This window comes from Canis lupus, chromosome 12 (assembly GCF_003254725.2).
Source record: "Canis lupus dingo isolate Sandy chromosome 12, ASM325472v2, whole genome shotgun sequence".
Lineage (NCBI taxonomy): Eukaryota > Metazoa > Chordata > Mammalia > Carnivora > Canidae > Canis > Canis lupus.
In genome coordinates this window covers 7,776,901-7,797,380 of record NC_064254.1, presented here as the reverse complement: position 1 = coordinate 7,797,380, position 20,480 = coordinate 7,776,901, and the positions used below count along the sequence as shown (strand labels likewise).

At 36.3% G+C, this 20,480-nt stretch overlaps 1 protein-coding gene across 1 annotated transcript in view; it reads right to left on the bottom strand.

Moving 5' to 3' along the window:
- Positions 1-20,480, bottom strand: part of DNAH8 (dynein axonemal heavy chain 8) — a 363,394-nt gene that overhangs the window by 282,385 nt on the left and 60,529 nt on the right. Inside the window, exons 13-20 of the mRNA XM_025418650.3 lie at positions 16,274-16,471; positions 10,928-11,004; positions 9,191-9,290; positions 8,467-8,586; positions 7,076-7,211; positions 3,957-4,144; positions 1,047-1,127; positions 502-618 (exon numbers count right to left, since the gene is read on the bottom strand). Coding sequence (XP_025274435.3) covers positions 502-618; positions 1,047-1,127; positions 3,957-4,144; positions 7,076-7,211; positions 8,467-8,586; positions 9,191-9,290; positions 10,928-11,004; positions 16,274-16,471 — 1,017 coding nt within the window. The remainder of the gene's footprint in view (positions 1-501; positions 619-1,046; positions 1,128-3,956; positions 4,145-7,075; positions 7,212-8,466; positions 8,587-9,190; positions 9,291-10,927; positions 11,005-16,273; positions 16,472-20,480) is intronic.

Sequence of the window (20,480 nt, the reverse complement as noted above, 5' to 3'; positions counted from 1 at the left end):
CCATGCTGCCATCACAGCCTGGCACATCTAAAAAGGCATGCATGTTCTATGTAGCAAAGATCTCAGAAATCAAAAGACAGTCTTCAATTAGATGAATGTCTCATCTAACTAATATTAGATGTATTCATATTAATATTGAGGCACCTCATTCAGCCATCTTCCACGGTCTACCAATATCCCAATGGTTTCTAAGCTGCAGAGAGGGGGAGTTCAACTACCATTTTTACATATTGAAGGCAAGTAATTCAGAGACAAAAAACAAGGCAACCCTAAATGAAAAGGTCCCAAAACAGCCAGAGAAACATAAAGCATGATTTTTTTTAACTTAATAAAGTCCTTTTAGTTAAAAGTCACTCCCTTTAAATAGCTTGCATAATAAATAAATAAATAAATAAATAAATAAATAAATAAATAAATAAATAACTTGCATAGATAAGCAAAGTATTACTTACAGCCTGAGTATTAATGTCTGTAGGTTAAAAAAAAATGTATCTACCACACCTTCTTTAGAAGTTGATTAAACATATCCAAAACTGAGTCAACTTCTTGAAAGAAGCTTTCCAGGGTTAAAGATGACCATGTTAATATTGTGAGCCCTTGTCTCAATACAGATTCCACCTAGAAAAAGAAAAAGAAAAGAAAAGTAGCAGCTTCCATGACTAACAGGAACATCTGTGTTTATATATATATATTTTTTAAAGCTTTCTTTTATTACCTGAAAATATTATAGTTTATATTTACTAATTATATTTCCCTCCATTATACCTGGTAAAGGTGACTTTTTTTTTTGTGACTTTGTTTTTTAATCATATTTGGCTGTCCATGAAGAATCATGGATTCTTAGAATGGTGCTCATTATTTAGATTTAGTTGTTTTTCAAAGGCAACAAAACTTGTTGACAAGAAATCATTCTATAGAAAAAATAAAGCTATTATATGCTGAACTAGAAAAGACAGAGGATCTAGGCAAGAATAGATGTTCTCAAATTCATAATCTGTAGAACGGGAATCTAGTTTTAAACAATATAAACCTTCTGCATTACCAACCTTTTTCATTTTAGGGGCCATCAGATTGACAAATACCGAAGGCACTTCCTGACATAAGTCATCATAATACTGCAGAAGACCCTGTTGAAAGTCAAAATGGTATGTGTGACTTTTAATTTATTTTAAAGAAGTCATATTTTGATTCATACCAGGAAGGTTTCATTATACCTGTTTCCTCATAGCTCTGCCAAGATTAAGGCTGCTTACATAAATTTATATTAATTTATCATAGTTTTTCTTCACCTGTAAATTATCTTAGCATCTCCTTAAACAGTAAGTCAGTGGAGCTTTCTAGAGTTGCATTGTCCATATTTATTATTTAATTATCTTTCTATATTTACGCATTTTAAATAGCTTGGATAATTATCTTTTCACGATATCTGTCATTATACCTTTTTCCCCTTTCTGTTCCTTGTCTTCTGACATATGAAAGCATATTTGTTACTGATGCCACATTTCTTTTCTTGAATCAAAATAAATGTATGCACAATCAGAGTTAATAGGCTTATCTATTTTCTTTTAGATATTTTTTAGAGATGAACATAATGATCAATTTTTTACTATTTCTTGATTTATTGCATGGTGTGATAGGAAATGTGGCTTCGAGTTAATTCTTCCCCAAATAAATAATATGAAGCTGTTTAAATGTTTACTTAGTGGTTTCAAAGTTATTAAGTCCTTTTCTCTTCCCAATCTTCTATTTGCACATCAGAATTTTAATGCTATAAAGAAGAAACAAAGGGGCAGCCTCAGTGGCTCAGCGGTTTAACGCCACCTTCAGCCCAGGGTGTGATCCTGGAGACCCGGGATCTAGTCCCACCTCAGGCTCCCTGCATGGAGCCTGCTTCTCCCTCTGCCTGTGTCTCTGCCTCTGTGTGTGTGTGTGTGCCTCTCATGAATAAATAAATAAAATCTTTAAAAAAAAGAAGAAACAAGGGAATATAACACTATATGTTAACTATACTGGAATTTAAAATGAAATAAAGAATAAACAAGGGAACAGAATAGAAAGACCAGAAATAAATCTATGTGTATATGGTCAATTAATGTACAAAGAAGCAAAATATACAAAGGAGATAAAAATATAAAAAGTACAAGGGCAGTCTTTTTAATAAATAGTGTTAGGAAAACTGGAAAAAAAAAAAAAGAAAACTAGAAAGTCATAACACACACACACTAATCAACCCAAAATGGATCCAAGACTTAAATTTAAGACCTGAAACTGTAAAGCTCCAAAAAGAAAACATGGGGGTAAGCTCCTTGACATCAGTCTTGGCAGTGATTTTTGGATTTAACACCAAAAGCACACACAATAAAAGCAAAAAATAAACAAGTGGACTGTGTCAAACTAAAAATTACTGCACAGCAAAGGAAACTATCAACAAAATGAAAAGGTAGCCGATGGAATGGGAGACAATATTACAAATCATATATCTGATAAAGAGTTAATATCCAAAATATGTAAGGAGCTCATACAACTCAATAGCAAAAACCCCAGAAATCCAGTTAAAACGTGTGTAAAGGAGCTGAATAGACATTTTTCCAAAAAAGTCATACAAAAGGCCAATAGGTATATGAAAAATGGTAATCAATATCACTAACCATCTGGAAAATGCAAATCAAAATCACAATGAGATGGTACCTCACTCCTGTTAGAATGGTTATTCTCAAAAAGACAGATAAAAAGTATTGGCCAAGATATGGAGAAAAGGGAACCTTTGTGTGCTATTGGTGTGGATGTAAATTGGTGTAGCTACTGTGGAAAACAGTATGGAGGTTCCTCAAAAAATGAAAAAAAAATACCATATGACAGAGCAATCCCACTTCTGGATGTAGATCAATAGGAAATGAAGTCAGGATCTTGAAGAGCTATCTGCACTCCCATGTTCACTGCCGCATTATTTACAATAGCCAAGATATGGAAACATCCATCAATAAATGAATGGATAAAGAAAATATGGTATAATATGCAATGGAATATTATTCAGCCATGACAAAAAAAGACATTGCCATTTGCAACAACATGGATGGACTTTGGAGGCCTTATGCTAAGTGAAATAAGGCAGACAAAGATAAATACCCTATCACTTGTATGTGGAATCTAAAAAAGCTGAACTTGTAAAAACAAGAAAAGTGCTTACCAGGGGCTAGAGGTGGGAAGAGAATAAATAGGAAGAGGTTGGTAAAAGGGTACAATCTTTCAGCTATAAGATGATTGAAGACTGAAAAGCCAATGTATAATAACATAGTGGCTGTAACTGATAACACTACATCATATAATTGAATTTTGCTAAGAGAGTAGAACATTCTCACCAAAAAGAAACAAACATATATGTGTATATATAAACAAATATACATTGTTTCTTTTTGTTTTAATATACACACACATATATATATAGTGATGAATGAACTAGATAAGAGGCATCCTTTCACAATGTATATGTATATCAATTCATCATGGTGTACACTTTAAGTGTCTTATAATTTTGTCAACTGTACCTCAATAATACTGAAGAAAAATGAAAATAATCTACATAGTAACAAATACCAATACCACAATACCACATCAGCACAACTGCAGTGATATATTTTTCCTTTACAAAAAAAAAAACTCCTTCAAAAATAATTTTAAAATATTTAATAATTTAAAATATAATCTATCTTGGGATGCCTGGGTGGCTCAGTCAGTTAAGCATCAGACTCTTGGTGTTGCTCAGGTCGTGATGTCAAATTCGAAGGGTCAAGATCCAAGTCAGGCTCTGCATGGAGTTGGCTTCAGAGTCCCTCTTCCTTTGCCCCTCCCCTGCTTGCACTCTGTCTCTAATAAATAAAAATTTTAAATATATATGTGTATACACATATACATATATACACATATACATATACATATACATATATAATCTATCTTACCTGCAAATACAGTTTGTCTGCTTTCAATTTACTTTCCAATTTTAGCAATTTCTTTGCCTGTTCTGGTACATCCAGCTTCATTTTTATCATGCACTTAGTTTCCCGAACAATTTCCAGAATTTTGGGATCAAAATTAACCAGCAACTTCCCTGTTTCTGGGTGTCGCACAAAAAGCGTGGCTTGTAAAGCTACAAATAAACAATTATTGACATTAGTTTTTCTGGATTTCTTTTCTGCTCCCAGCTGTGTTTACATGCTTGCCTTCCCTACTGGGTACTGACTTCTTTATAGAATAATAGTGTTGGATATCCCAGGTGATGAGGCATAGCATCTGACATGTGGTCAGTGCTCAAAACTTAAATAAATGAATGCAGAATCTCTGCAAACCCATAAAATCAGATCCAGAGAGATAAAAATAAATGAAAAGGAGATAGCCTTCATGCTATGAACTGCAACACTTTTCTGAGTGGGTGTGATAGAACTATAATACAATGTGGTTTCTTTTAATGGATTGTGATTTAACCCCTGGGAGAACTGGAAGGTGTGCACAACTACAAAATATGACATACCTCATATGATAAACCCTTTCCCACAACTAACCCCAAACTGTTTCTTTAAAGAAAGAATTAAGCCTCTATTTGAATTTCTGGTAACTAAGCTCAGTATCAGTAAGAAATATTTATTAAACACCATGGCATTGTGAGCTTCTAGGATACAGAAGAAATTTTTTTTTTTTATGCTACACCTAAACTACTTTCTGAACATCATTCACATAAATAGGTATTTGCAGGCATGCTTTTCATTATGAATTGAAATATATAATCCCAGTTAGTGGCAAGTAGCCTTAGCTTCTTTGTTATCCTAACATGAATTACTTCTAGAAGCATAATAATAACACACTTCTCGATGAGTATGTGCTAGCTTAAATTATATCTTATATTAACAAACACTACTAACATGAGAATTTCTTATGTATCTCCCAAGCCTCACATTACTTCATAGAGTGCAGCTGCATTGAATTTCTCATAAAATGAAATGGTCTACATATCCCTTTGAAGTTAGTTGACTTTTACTCATCAGATAAAAATCAGTCTTGAAATGGTTCTTAATGATGCTGCTTGAATGAGGATTTCAACTGAAAATTTTACCTAATTCATTTGAAATCTTTTTAAAATTGAGCTAGAAATCATTTATCCTCTCAAGTAAATTCCAAAATAACCTTGAAACATTCATTTAATGAAATCTATCTTCCTTAAGGCTGTAATGAGCTTTCTTGAAAGGACAAAATGGTCATTGAGACCACTAAGAATAATTGCAGCCAGGAAGTCAGTTCCAGAACTGAGTGACATTCCATTAAACCTTATAGAGCAACCACCTAAAAGAGGCCAATACAAGGTCCCCAATTATTATTCCGAGTTCCTATATGGTTAAATATAGCCACGTCAATATAACAAGAAGACTGCGGAGCAATTCATTTCCACTGATCTGTGTTCATAAGAAAGGCACGTTTAAGTCCCAGCTTTGCTACTTCCTAGATGTGCGATGATCTTGTGCAGGTGACTTAATCTTGTAGTACCTCAGTTTCCTCATCTATAAAATGAGGATAAGCACAGCTTCCCCTCCTTTAATCCGTGAGGATTAAAGGAAGCTGCACATGTAAAGTGCTTTGACAACGCCTAGTACACAGTAAGGGCTACGTAAGTGTCTGTTATCACTGTTCTTTAAAGGATACAAAGATGAACAGACATAGAGAGTACCCTTGGACTGTGTGGGCAGATGAGACAGATCCATAAAGCAGTAAGTGTCATGAGAAAGAGCAGCAGATAAATTGTGTAGAGGACTCTGGAGGAGGAAGACATTAGTTTCTGCTGTAGAAGAATAAGGAGCAGCTACATGGAACAGGTGATTGGTGAACTTGTTTTTTGAACACATGCTGATAAGAGGAAAAATCACCAGGACCAAAGAAAAGTAGGAAGGTGTAGGATAATGCAGAAACAGAATAATACCTGTTCCACACGTCAGTGAACAATTCCGTCTTCTCCTTTCCCATAATGTGAATTTTAAGTTTCTCCTGATGCTCCTTTGAGAGTATTGCTCCTTAGCTGGTTTTCAATTGGCTCCATAGGGTCCTCCCACACTCATTCCCTGCAAACAGCTGGCCCGGTATGACTGGCTTAATAAAAGCTAAACCAAGGTGCCAGTTGGGGAGGACAACCTGCAAGGGTTGGGACCCTGACCTCAGGGACAAAGGCAGGGGTGAATTAATGATGTGGAAAACAGCATATGTCCTCATACAGCTGAAATATATGGGCCTGGAACCAAGAGGATGAAAAAGAGTGGCCTCCCTTATCGTCACTGCCAGTGACTCAGCCACAGAATCTGTGCTTCCTGTGTCTGCAATTTTGTTGGAATGGGGATCCTGGTATGGGAGGGAGAAATCTTCCCATCAAGGGACACATCAAGGTTCCACCAAGATTACAGATAAGAGCTTAAGGTTACAATGGGACAAAGCAGGAATCTGAACTGACCACCAATGGAGTCCACACAGTAACAAACACCCTAGGGGATACCAGCATGGACACATGATGCTTAAAGCCATCCATCCCTTGCCTCACAGTGGACTCTGCCCTATGCTCTGGCACTCTGCAGAGGTACTCAGACACAGCCCTAATACTATGAATTTACTGGAGCTCAAAAGTGAATTTAAATTCAGTTATAGAAAAAGGAAGAACGGAAGGGAGGGAGGAAAACAAGAAAAGTGCCATTCTTTCTTCCCTGATTAGGACTGAGATCTGAATCTATAATATGATCAAATTGAATATGAAAAACTTCCCCTAAATCTATGGAGAAATTATCCATGAAGAGTCTCAATATTTACTTTTAAATACTGCCTTTTCATGGGAAGTCACAAAGTATATCAACTTTAAGGTGATGGCAACTTTTGTTTATAAAATCAGAATATTATTAACAACTATAAAAAATAATTGCATCATCCCCAAATATAAATATAATCATTGTAATGTTGTATAAAAGGGATATGAAAATTCTCCAGAACCATGAATTCATTCAAAATCACCTTATACCCACTCCATAGCATCACTGTGGAGTTTTATACACACCATACTGTAACTGTGAGAGCTCTCTGACCCAGGCTGTGTGATAGACCACTTCGAATTCCACCAGAACATAGGAAATTTTGTTATACTGACGAATGACAGCTTTACCTTCCATACTTGACAAAATTTCTGAGTTTTTCTGTTTTTTTTTTTTTTTAGGGGAAAAAAAAGATTTATAATTAAAAGACTGCTGGTTGCTTTTGTATTCTAACCATAAAGCTATTAGTATTTAAAATGTCATCAAATAATTATGCCTTAGATTTTGCCTCAGAGTAAAACAGATGAGGAAAGCCATACAAACTAGAGATGGAAGTAGGGAACCATTACAGACAGAAAGGTCTCTAGCCTTATACCCAGCTAGGCTGAGAGCCTCCGCTTTCAATTCTCTATTCCCTCCCCACAATTCTGGATAAGACACAATGGATTGATTTTCCTTCAACTGTGAATATCAGAGAAAATCCCCCAATTCCAACACTTAAAAAAAAGTAACTGTGTATCAAAGAACAAAAGCCAAATTTCTTTATGTAAAAATTGAATGTTTTATGTTTTGATTCACAGATGTCAAAAACAGGGCAATCTCGGCTCTGTCATTACAGAGTCCATCAACAATGGACTCCTCATCCTGGCTACTTTTTTAAGGCCAGGGTTTGAATTTTATTTTACAAATAGTAAGAACAGTAAAATTATTGATAGCAGTGAACCTGAAACAACAAAGACTTAATATCCAATAATGCTTAAATACTAAAATTATTTGCAAGACTATTTTTGGTAGTTATTTTGTTCTGTATGTAGGTTTAAGATACCACCCTACACAAACCAACTCTGCTTTGTGGTTCTCTTTACAAAACCAAATCAAATAAAAAACAAAGAGAAGGCAAACTGACGATTTCAGAATGCCAGCAGGGCCTAAGAGTATACTGGGTTTTCCAGAAATTTAATAATCTTAAGGACACAGAGAATGCATATACTCTATTATACTTTGCTCTAGATTTCAGTTCTTTATTCGGGAATACACTAAGAATGTCTTCACGTTTGCTAACATATGTCAGTGACCTATCTGTCCACACATAGAAGTAATCCTCAGGACTACACCTATACTTTATTGTTTTCAAAGCAATGACTCTTTAAACACCTTGATCATGTGTCCCGTGTTACTCAAAGTCACAAGGTTACAAGATTCTCCCCCTTAAAGATTAGCTATAGTTAAGTGAGCTTACTTACCAAACATGAGAGAATTGGCTTAGTCTCCCTCAAGCACATTTAAACTAAATTTTCTTTGCCTCATGAAAGCATTAGTTCTAACTACTTATTGGGCACAGACATTACAGCTAAAATATATGTCTTGTGTTAAAACTGCCATAATCCTCATAGTGCAAATGTAACTATTGGCTTACAAAGAAATAGTTGATGGGTTCACTTATCCGGCGATACAGCTGCCTCACCCAGAGTATTTTTCCTGCTATGGGGGGCATGTTTCGAGCAAGAGGGGGGTCATCTTTTTGAGAGTAATAAAGCTGCAATTAAAGATCTGGTATTAATGTTCAAAATTCAACACAATGGAAGAGGCAAAAATATTCAACACATTTGTATTCACTTGTCTTATACACAGGAGGTAGTCAATAAATATGCAAATGCACTTCAGAGATAATCTGTGGCTCAGAAACTATGATGTCTACAATGCATGACATTTAATTCTCTCTTAACCCTTATTTTCCATTGCATGTATATTTTTTCTATAGTTTATCCCAAATTTTAAGGAGATCTTCAAATGAGGGAGCACATAAACTACATCATATCTGTTATAATATTCTTCAGAGTCCATATTTCTATACACAGCAGTATTAACTTAGATGGGCTTTCCTATACACACACAAATCCTGTTGCAAAAAGAAAAAAAAAGAAAAAAACCAACAACAGTTGTTAAGAGCATAGGAATGTAACTCTGGCTGTCCAGTATGCTGTCAACACCTTCCAACGTATAGAGGGGTATATCAGAGATACTTAGCAATGAGGGGTCATTCTGAAAAGTTTGGGACAAGATTATAATGGTAAACACTTTTCATAATACTTTTCTTTTTGTACTAAAGTACTTATTCTATTTACAAACATGAACCTTGCCTTCTTAGTAGCTTCAAGTTCAGCCACATAATACTGAAGAATACGCTCAATTGTGTGGTTTATTTCTGACTGAAGACAGGGGATTTTCAGCTTCTGGAATCTAAAAGTAATCGAAGGTGAATAATTAAAAAGTAAACAGGAATCATACTTAAGAATTGCTGCCATCTCCCTGCTCAGTGGGGAGTTTGTTTCTCCCTCTCCCTCTGCCCCTCTGCCAGCTTCTGTGCTCGATCTCTCTTTCTCTTTCTCAAATAAGTAAATAAAATCTGAAAAAAAAAAAGAGTTGCTGCCATCCTAAAAATCCATTTATTCACTCATTTGACAAATATTCATACCAGGCTTCATGCATTGTCCCAAGACAAAGAGAAGAACAAGACAGGTATAGTGCCAGGCCTCTTGGAGCCTCCAATTATGCTTTGGAAAAATGTAGTTTTAGTCAAGTTACATCATAATTATTTAAATGACAAGAGTACCAGAAAGGCATATATCAGGGGAACTCAGTCAAGTCTGGGGAGTGGAGAAAGACTCCCCTTTCGAAGGAGACATTTAAACCAAAATTGAAAAAATGAGTGGGGAAGACTGGCTTAGCCAAGATGGAGGCAGCACACTGAGCATCCCTCTGCCAATATTGATGCTCACATAATTCCAAGTAGCCATATCCTAACAGTGATCTGTCAGCCAAAGATCACTTCCCCTTTCAAACAGAGTGATGCATAGGAAGTGCTAGGATGATAACGTCCTGATAATACAGTGAATTTACACCAGAGTATTAGAGGTAAAAAAGAGAGATGGACGGACAAAAAGATAGATTGAGACCAAGAGGGAAATGGCCAAGAAAGCAGTACTGCCATATATATGTGCAGTTCTTTCAGTTGTCAAAATCATTTCATAAGTCTGGATGGACTCTTTCAATGTCATGAGGTCTCACAGGTATGACCCATCCTTTGAGAGATGTGGAACTATAGCAAAACTGGGCCCAAACCCAGATGCACTGACTCTCAGGAAAGAGTTCCCAAAGGGGTCCCTAATACGGGCCATGAGCCCTCGCTGAGCTTGAAGGAAATGGCTCCTAGTCTGACCAGTCTGCCCTTCCACGGATCACTGTTGCCAAGATAGAGGGAAAGGAAGCAGCAGGAGCACTCTGGAGGAAAAATGTGAAGTCTGAGGATCTACTACCCTTAGATAATTTCACTCTTGGAAATTCTTGCAGTGTGCAGAATCAAATATTATTTGCTCCCTCTCCAATAATGTTTATGGAATTAACCTCAGATATATTACATAGCTAGAGGAAAAAAATCATGTGAAATAATTTCATTTTCTTATTGAAAGACTTTCTGCTTCAAAAAATGCAACGAGGGCAGCCCCAGTGGTACAGCGGTTTAGCGCTGTCTGCAGCCCAGGGTGTGATCCTGGAGGCCCGGGATGGAGTCGCACATCCGGCTCCTTACATGGACCCTGCTTCTCCCTCTGCCTGTATCTCTGCCTCTCTCTCTCTCTCTCTCTCTCTCTCTCTCTGAATAAATAAATAAATAAATCTTTTTTTAAAAAATGCAATGAAAAATATCATGCTATATTTCACATTTTTACCAGTCTATTTAATGATCATTGAAAGATTAATGTATATAAGTCTCAAAGTTTACAGAGGAGAGATATCCAAAAATATCTTATTTGAAATTGCATTTTCAGATATAAAGTGATCGCACCTAGAAACTATACCCCTTAATGCATTAAAAATACCTTTGAAGCAGCTGAAGGGCCTGCTGAGAAGATAAGATTTTTCCAAAAGTACTGTTCATAAATGCTTGTATTTGTACCTAAAATAAAATATTAATATTCAATTGATTTGGGGCATTAAGGAAGAGACTGATTTTGTTTAACAACAATTAATGACTTTCCTACAGAATTAAAGTAGCCTGAAACACACCTACCATCCATGCATCTAGAATTGCACTGTCCAGTAGAACTTCACTGGCCACATGTAACTTCACCTGCTTCTTTTAACTACTATTCATGTGGCTACTAGAAAAATTAAAATAACATATGTGGTTTGCATTTGCTGTTTATTATTTATTGGCTATGACTGACTTAGAGATTTACAAAAGGAGTGTATGTCCCTTACCAAGCATATTTCTTGGAACATTTAGAATTTCTAAGCATATTGAGATGACATAGTAGACATCCAGGGTCACCAGGGGTCGATTTCCAACACTGCTGCTCTCAGAAACCCCTTTGCAACATTAAGGAAAAACAAGAAGAAAATATTTTCCAACACTCCTACCATCCTTAGCAATGAACTCGATTCTCCTAGTACCCAACCAATGGAACCAATGCACTTTTGTAAATTATTTTCACTTATAAATGGATATGGTCTACTTATATAGGCCATGTTTATTAATCAAAATTTTGAGAAAAGAAGGAAAATTTAAACATTGACACCTCTTTGAAATATTAAAAATTTAAGAAGGGCCTCTAAATACACTGAAAGCTAAAATTTATATCTAAGACCATAGAAAAGCTGTTATAACATATAATCTTTATTAATAAATCATAAAAATATGGGATGCAGCAAAAAGAGTTCTAAGAGAGAAGTTTATAGCAACACAGGCCTGCCACAAGAAGCAAGAAAAATCTCAAAAACACAACCTAACCTTATACATAAAGGAGCTAGAAAAGAAGAACAAATAAAACCCAAGACAGCAGAAGGAAGGAATTAATAAATATTATAGCAGAAATAAGTGACATAAAAGCTAAAAACAACAACAACAACAACAACAACAAAAAACAATAGAACAGATCAATGAAGTCAGGAGCTCATTCTTTGAAAAAATCAACAAAATTGATAAACCTCTAGCCAGACTCATGAAAGAAAAAGAGAGATAGAGAGGACTCAAATAAACAAAATCACTAATGAAAGAGGAGAAACAACAACCAACACTATAGAAGTACAAACAATTATAAGTCTATATATGAAATTTATGAAAACCTATATACTAACAAAAGTTGGACAACTTTGGACAACTTAAAAGAAATAGATAAATTCCTAAAAACATATAACTTCCCAAAACTAAAGTAGGAATAGAAAATTTGAACAGACCAATTACCAGCAATGAAATTTAATCAGTAATTGAAAGACTCCCAACAAACAAAAGTCTAGGACCAGATAGCTTCACAGCAAATTCTACCAAACATTTAATGAAGAGTCAATATCCATTCTTCTCAAACTATTCCAAAAAATACAAGAGGAAGGAAAACTTACAAATTCATTCCATGAGGCCAATATCACCCTGATACCAAAACTAGATAAAGACATCACAAAAAAAGAGAACTACGGGCCTTTATCTCATGAATATCAGTGCAAAAATCCCCAATGAAATATTAGCAAACCAAATCAACAAAATATTTAAAAAATCATATACCACAATCAAGTGGGATTTGTTTCATGAATGCAGGGGTGTTTTAATATTCGTAAAACAATTGGTGTGATACATAATATTAGTTAGAGAAAAGAATAAAAACCATATGACAATTCAATAGATGCAAGAAAAGCACCTGTCAAGTTATAACATCGATTCATGATAAATACCCTCTGCAAAGTAGGCCTAGAGGGAACATATCTCAACATAATAAAGGCCTTATACAAAAAACCCACAGCAAAAGAACCCAAACTGAAAGCCTTTCCTCTAAGGTCAGGAACAAGTCTACTCTCACCACTTCTATTCAACCTAGCACTGAAAGTCCTAGCCACAGCAATCAGACAACATAAAGAAATAAAACGCATTCAAATTAGTAAGGAAGAAATAAAACTCACTATTTGCAGATAACATGACACTATAAAAAACCCTAAAGATTCCACCAAAATCTACTAGAATTGATAAATAAATTCAATAAAGTTACAGAATATAAAAATATACAGAAATGTGTTGCATTCCTATACACCAATAATGAAGCAGCAGTGAAATTAAGAGAAAAAATCCCATTTATAATGATATCAAAAACCAATAAAATATCTAGGAATAAACTTAACCAAAGAGGTGAAAGACCTGCACAAAGATATGGAAAGACATTCCATGTTCATGAGTTGGAAGAACAAATATTGTTAAAACATCTATACTACCCAAAGCAATCTTCAGATTTAATGTAATCCCTATCAAAAGACCAACAGCATTTTTCACAGAGCTAGAACAAACAATCCTAAAGTTTGTATGGAACCACAAAAAACCCTGAATAGGCAAAGTAATCTTGTAAAAGAAAAAACTGGATGAATCACAATTCCAGATTTCAAGTTATATTATAGTGCTAGTAATTAAAATGGTATGGTACTGGAATAAAAATAGACACATAGATCAATGGAATAGAACAGAAAATCCAGAAATGAGCCCAAAATTATATGGGCAATTAATCTTTGACAAAGGAAGAATGAATATATGATGGAAAATGACAGTCTTTTCAACAAATGGTGTTGGGGAAACTGGACAGCCACATGCAAAAGGATGAAACCAGACCACTTTCTTTCACCACACACAAATATAAACTCAAAATGGATTAAAGATCTAAATGTGAGACCTGAAACCATAACAGTCCTTGAAGAGAGCACAGGCAGTAATCTGACTTTGGCCCTAGTAACATCTTCTAGATATATCTCCTCAGGCAAGGGAAATAAAAGCAAAAACAAATGATTGGGACTACATTAAAAAAAAAAAAAGCTGCACAGCAAAGGAAAACAATCAACAAAACTAAAAGGCAACCTGCTAAATGGGAGAAGATATTCAAAAATGATACATCCAATAAATGGTTAGTGTCCAAACTAGATGAAGAACTGATAGAACTCGATACCCAAAAACAAATAATCCAGTTAAAAATGGGCAGGGAGCACCAGAGTGCTTAGGCGATTAAGTGTCTGACTCTTGATTCCGGCTCAGGAATCAGATCAAGTCCCACATCAGGCTCCATGCTAAGCCCAGAGTCTGCTTGGGGTTTTCACTCTTCGTTTCCCTCTGCCCCTCCCCTTGCTCGCTCTCCCTCTAGAAAATAAAAAGATTAAAATAAAATAAAATAAAATAAAATAAAATAAAATAAAATAAAATGTTTTTTTAAATGGGACATGAACAGACATTTCTCCAAAGAAGATATACAGATGGCCAACAAACACATGAAAGGATGCTCAACATCACTTATCATCAAGGAAACGTAAATCAAAACTACATTAAGATCATTTCACACCTGTCAAAATAGCTAAAATCAACAACACAAGAAACAACAGGTGTTGGCGAGATGTGGAGAAAAAGAAACCCTCTTGCACTATTGGTAGGAATAAAAATTGGTGCAGCCACTGTGGAAAGCTGTATGGAGGGTCCTTAAAAAATTAAAAATAGAACTACTCTATAATCCAGGAATCACCCTACTGGGTATTTACACAAAAATTACAAAAACACTAATTCAAAAATTTACAAGCACCTCTAACTTATTGCAGCATTATTTACAATATCCAAACTATGGAAGCAGCCCAAGTGTCCATCAATAGATGAATAGATGAAGAAGATGTGGTATATATGCACAATGGAGTATTATCCAGCTATAAAAAAAAAATGAAATCTTGCCATTTGCAACAACATGGATAGAGCTAGAGTACAATGCTAAGTGAAACAAGTAGTCAGAGAAAGACAAATACCATATAATTTCACTCATGTGGAATTTAAGAAACAAAACAAATAAGGAGAAAAAGACAGATAAACCAAGAAACAGACTTTTAACTATGGAGAACAAACTGATGGTTACCAGAGAGATGTAGGTGGGGGGATGGAGGAAATAGGGAGTGAGGAACAAAGAATACACTTATCATGATGAAAAAAAAATAAAATGATAAAAAAAATCATAAAAATAATTTAAGCAGGGGCGCCTGGGTGACTCAGTCTGTTAAACTTCTGACTGGCTCAGCTCATGATCTCAAGGTCCTGAGACTAAGCCTCACGTTGGGCTCCCTGCTCAGCAAGGGATCTACTCCTTCTCCTTCTGCCCATCCCCCTGCTCATGCATGCACGGATCCGCACACTCTTATCGCACTCTCTCAAATAAATAAAATCTTTAAAAAATAATTTAAGCAATAGTTTTAAAAACAAACAAATTCCCACTGCTATAAAGATATAATTGCTAAAACATTTTGGAAGCAAATTCCACCCTGCCCAACTAGCCAAACACTATAACTAAAACATATCTTAATATACCAAACAGTCTAATTTTCAAAAACTGAAAGGAAATCTATGCCAGAAAGAAAAGGCATTGTTAGGATTTTAGGATCATTCTTATTCATATTGCCCAGATTACCTTAATGTAATTTTTAAAGAATCTTAAATGAAAAATATATTTATATATAATTTTCCTCAATTCCATGGCAAAAATTTCATATTCAGGAAGTGGATAGAGTATAGATCCTGTCCCTCTCTGTATCTCCAGGACATTCTACAGCAAAGAGGAGCCCATTCTCTGGGGCTAAGCTTGGGTTAACAGTATTTTATAGTAAGAGAGTAACGAAGGTCATGTAAGCCCAAAAGGTGGGAGAGAAATATGTTGCAGTCTCACCAGACATACTTTTTAAGTACCCTTCATCCTTCTGGTGCCCCTTAAGCTATGACAAACAGGATGAAGTCTCCTTTAGAGCTGTCCTCTAAGCTGTACAGAGAATATGGCCATAAAGTACAAGGCCAAGGGAAATCTTTTCACACTTAAAGAGTAAGGATGACATATTTTCTCTTAGTCCGGAAAAATGACATTGGCCCCTCAGCACAACAAAAATCAAATACAAAATCTAATGAAAACTAAAAATGAACCCCAGCTATAACAGCCCTTTGGGCTTCTGGTTATTTATTGATATCTTTTACTGAGTATGTTCATTTTTCATTTAAAAAGATGGAAAATATTTTGTGGATTAGTTAAGAAATTTTTCATGCAGCAAATAGGTTTGATCAATTACACAAGCGTAACTTCTAATAGGAAATATATAAATTCTAGTACTATTGGTTACTTTTCAGCTTTATTGAAGTGAAAGTATGCATAATTACTAAAGTAAAAGTATGTATAATTACTTACCTCTAAACCATTGATTTTTGTCATGAACTCTAACAAATCTGTATCAAACTCTGTCCTTCTTGGATCAAGAATGTCATATTGTTTTTTCTTAACCCCTTGATATATGTTTTTGAATTTTATTGACATAATATCTATTCCTTCTATCGTGGAATTACTCAAGGCTGAATACGTTTGCACAATAGTTATCATTTCTGTAATCTTAAAAAGAGGAATGTTATTTCAGAAATGGGATATTAGCACCCTTCCCTAGAATAAACTCTTAATGAATCATTGATTGAAAAAACAAACCAAGGGGCACCTTGCTGTTTCAGTCAGTGGAGTGTGTGACTCTCGATCTTAGGGTTGTGAGTTCTAGCCTCATGCTGGGTATAGAGATTACTTAAAAATAAAATCTATAGGGGCACCTGGGTGGTGCCATCAGTTGAGCGTCTGATTCTTGGTTTTCGCTCAGTTAGTGATCTCAGGATGGTGAGATGGGAGCACAGCTCCACACTCAGTGCAGAGTCTACTTGGGTTTCTCTCTCTCCCTCTCTTTCTGCCACTCTCCTCTAGGCATGCACGCGCGCGCACACACACACACACACATTCCCCCTCTCTCAAAATAAATATTTTTTTTAAAAAAATCTTTAAAATAAATAAATAAAAAGAAAGAAAAAAAAACAATAAACAGCCTCTAGAATCATTTAGCTAAAACCAGTCAGAGGAGATAAAATAGAAGACAAATATCTGTCACCAATCATTTCTACTCTTAGACTATTTCTATCATATCCAGAGAGAGTTGACTACATTTCTCTGATTTTGATCATTTTCTCTCTCAAGAGGGGAAAGAAAAGACTTTGAGTAAAAGCTCTTACAGATGTCTGAATAGTTTCATCCTTTCGCTCTTGAGAATTTTCTGAAAACTATGTCACTGAATCAATAAATTCAAAAGCTTTAGTGTTCTTCTTGGCCCTTGCCACAGTTCTGATATGTAAATAAATCCACATCTGTTTTCCCTTTTGCCTGCATTCAGGCAGCTGAAGGCCCAAGAAGCTTGAAATACAGTCACTTGTGACCCTTAAAGAGCCTTGGGAAACCCTCAAAATGAACTTTACTGCACAAATGGTGGTCTCTACCTTGATGTGCCAACACCACCTACTTTATACACACACACACACACATGCACACACACACACACACACACACACTCCTTCATATCTACAGGTTACTTATTTCTTAATCTTCATCAATGATTCCCCACTGTGATTCCTGCTCTGGAGAACAATGCTCAAAGCTCTCCAGGGCAGGCCCATGAGTCCAAGGGCCAAACAGAAAATAAACCTATTTTCAAGGGATTTTTCTGAATACTATGCACCATGAAGACAACACTACCAGTCCATCTACCAAGCCAGCGGAATTCACATAAACTCCCTGCACATGTCAACCCAGACCACCATTTTCAGAGCAACTTTCACTCTCACACCACTATTTCTATACACTTCCAAACACTGCTGTCATCCTAGAAGCCAGCCCAAATCTGGAAGAAATATGATCCCCTGCAATGCAGCATGCTGTATATATTGTATGTAAAGACGAGAAGTAACTGGATCTCCTGCCTACACAAAAAAGCCACTCACCTTAAAAAGCAAAAACAAACCAAACAAACCAAACTCCTACATGCTCTGCTCTTCTAACCTGCCAAGACTCTGCCCGTTATCCCTTAGTCTGCCACCCCAAGGGCCAAACACTGGGATGGAATTCCTGTCACTAAGCCATCCTCCATTTTGTCCATGATGGATGAAGAGTCATCAAGAGGCACAGACAGCAGTCAGTGCTTGGCCTTTCGAACTTCACCAGTGTGTCTCCCACACTCCCAACACCACAGAGCAACAACGTGAAAGCCAGTCATGGTGATCAACTGGGACCACACGCCTGCTTGTTTGTCCCCATCTTGGCTTTTTCACCAGCTTTCTTTATCAGCTTTTGACTCCTCAGATTGACAACCAACTTGCAATCCCTTCTTTGCTCACCAGCCTTGGCAGCATTTCCAGTTCTCAACTTGCTATGTTTGTCTCATCTCAGTGTTGACCTACTCCACCTACTAGACTCCAATCCCTTTAAATCTCCCCCAAGCAATACCAGCTTCCCATCCTTTCTAATCTCTCCCATATACAGTCAGGGTGAGACGAAAACAAAACTAAAGACAGGGCTCTGGGAAACACCAATATTCACCAAAATTTATATGACAGCAAGAGAAAGACACAGCAAAAGATACTGTACCTCCTTAATTCTGGCATTTTGGGACAGACTAACACTTAATGCACCATCAAGTCTCCACCTACCAACAGAAGTTGCACTTCAGGCAACCTAGTGACACACTGGAACCTTCCTCACTTGTTCCTTAAATATTTCTGTCGAACTCTGAGGTTTGCGAGCTCTCCAACCCCAACTTCAGTGCTGTCTGTCCTATGACTTTGCCACTTATTCATCCTGACATCTGACTCTGCTTTCCCCAATGGGCTCTGACATAGCCTGTCCTCCTGAGTCTCCTCATCTACGATTTCAGAGTTTACAGAGGTAGCTCAACAGTGGTCCCAACTGTGGCCCACTCATCACGAGAATTTCATCCAGGCAGCTCAGTAACCACCTCTGGGAGATTATATAAAAGCCTGGACACACTTGAGGGTACATTTTATAGCCTCATCTTTGCAAACCTGGATACCAATATTCACCAGTTACATATGGGAGTAATGCCCATCAACTAAGGGATTCTTAGTACAGGGGAATTGGGATTACCTAGCAATCAGAACTGCACTTTAGGTGAGGTCTCTGGGAAGTGCTGCATTACCTCTGGTTGCTGAGTCCTTGTGGTATGAAATTGTGTCCTTAAGATTAGAGGCAGGGCTTCTCTAGAGGTACAATATGGTAAGTAGCTAGTGAAACAGGCCATTACTACCCACTCCCTCCAGCATCAGGAATATTTGGGCTGCTACTTCATGGATAGGTGCCTAAAATGCCCAGGATTAAACCTGCCACCAAAGATCTTTACTGCTATGGGCTCACCATTAAGGTCCAACCCTGAAACTCTACCAAGAGTAAAACTACACTCAAGTTGATAAGGGTCCTAGCTCCTGGAAAATTTTAGAATAACCAGGATATACCCCAAGGTTTACAATACAGTGCATTAAGAAACATCAACCATCTTTATGGAACACGTCTGACCAATGGGGCCTTCATGCTGATATCCTCCTAATTGGACATTTTTCCCCAAGAAATCTCTATTGTTCACAAAACAGCTCCATGAAACAGTTTCCTACATAGGGTATCAAAAGTACAAACAGCAAAAAAAAATTCATAAATTGGACTTTATCAAAATTAAGAACTATTGTGCTTCAAAGGACACCATCAAAAAAGCAAAAAGGTAACTCACAGAATGGATGAAAATATAATATCTGATAAGGGACTCATACCCAGAATATATAAAAAACCTCAGCAATAAAAACACAAATAACCAAATAAAAAATGTGCAAAGAATGTGAATATAAATTTCTCCAAAGAAGAATTACAAAGAGACTATAAGCAAATTAAAAAATGTTCCACATCATTAGTCATCAGCAAAATGCAAATCAAAACCATAGTGAGATAGATATTACTCACTCTCTCTAGTCTAAGTTCAAAAAGGTAGACAATAATAAGTGTTGACAAGGATGTAGAGAAATCAAAACGCTCATACATTCCTGGTGAAAATGTAAAATGAGGGCAGCCCTGGTGGCTCAGAGGTTTAGCGCCACCTGCAAGCCCAGGGTGTGATCCTGGAATCCCAGGATCCAGGTTCTCTGCATGGAGCCTGCTTCTCCCTCCATCTGCTTCTCCCTCTGCCTGTGTCTCTGCCTCTCTCTGTGTGTCTCTATGAATAAATAAATAAGTCGTCATTGCCAATTTTCTAAAAAAAAAAAGAAGAAGAAGAAAGAAAAAAGAAAAATGTAAAATGATAGAGCTATTTTGAAAAATAGTTTGGTAGTTCCTCAAAAAGTTACCATATGGCCCAGAAATTCCAATCCTATGTATATACTCAAGATAAAAGACAACATATGTCCACACAAAAACATGTACACACATGTTCACAGGAGCATTATTCATACTAGCCAAAAAGTGGAAACAACCCAAACGTCCATCAATTAATGAGTGGATAAATAAAATGTGACATCCACATAAAGTTATATGATTC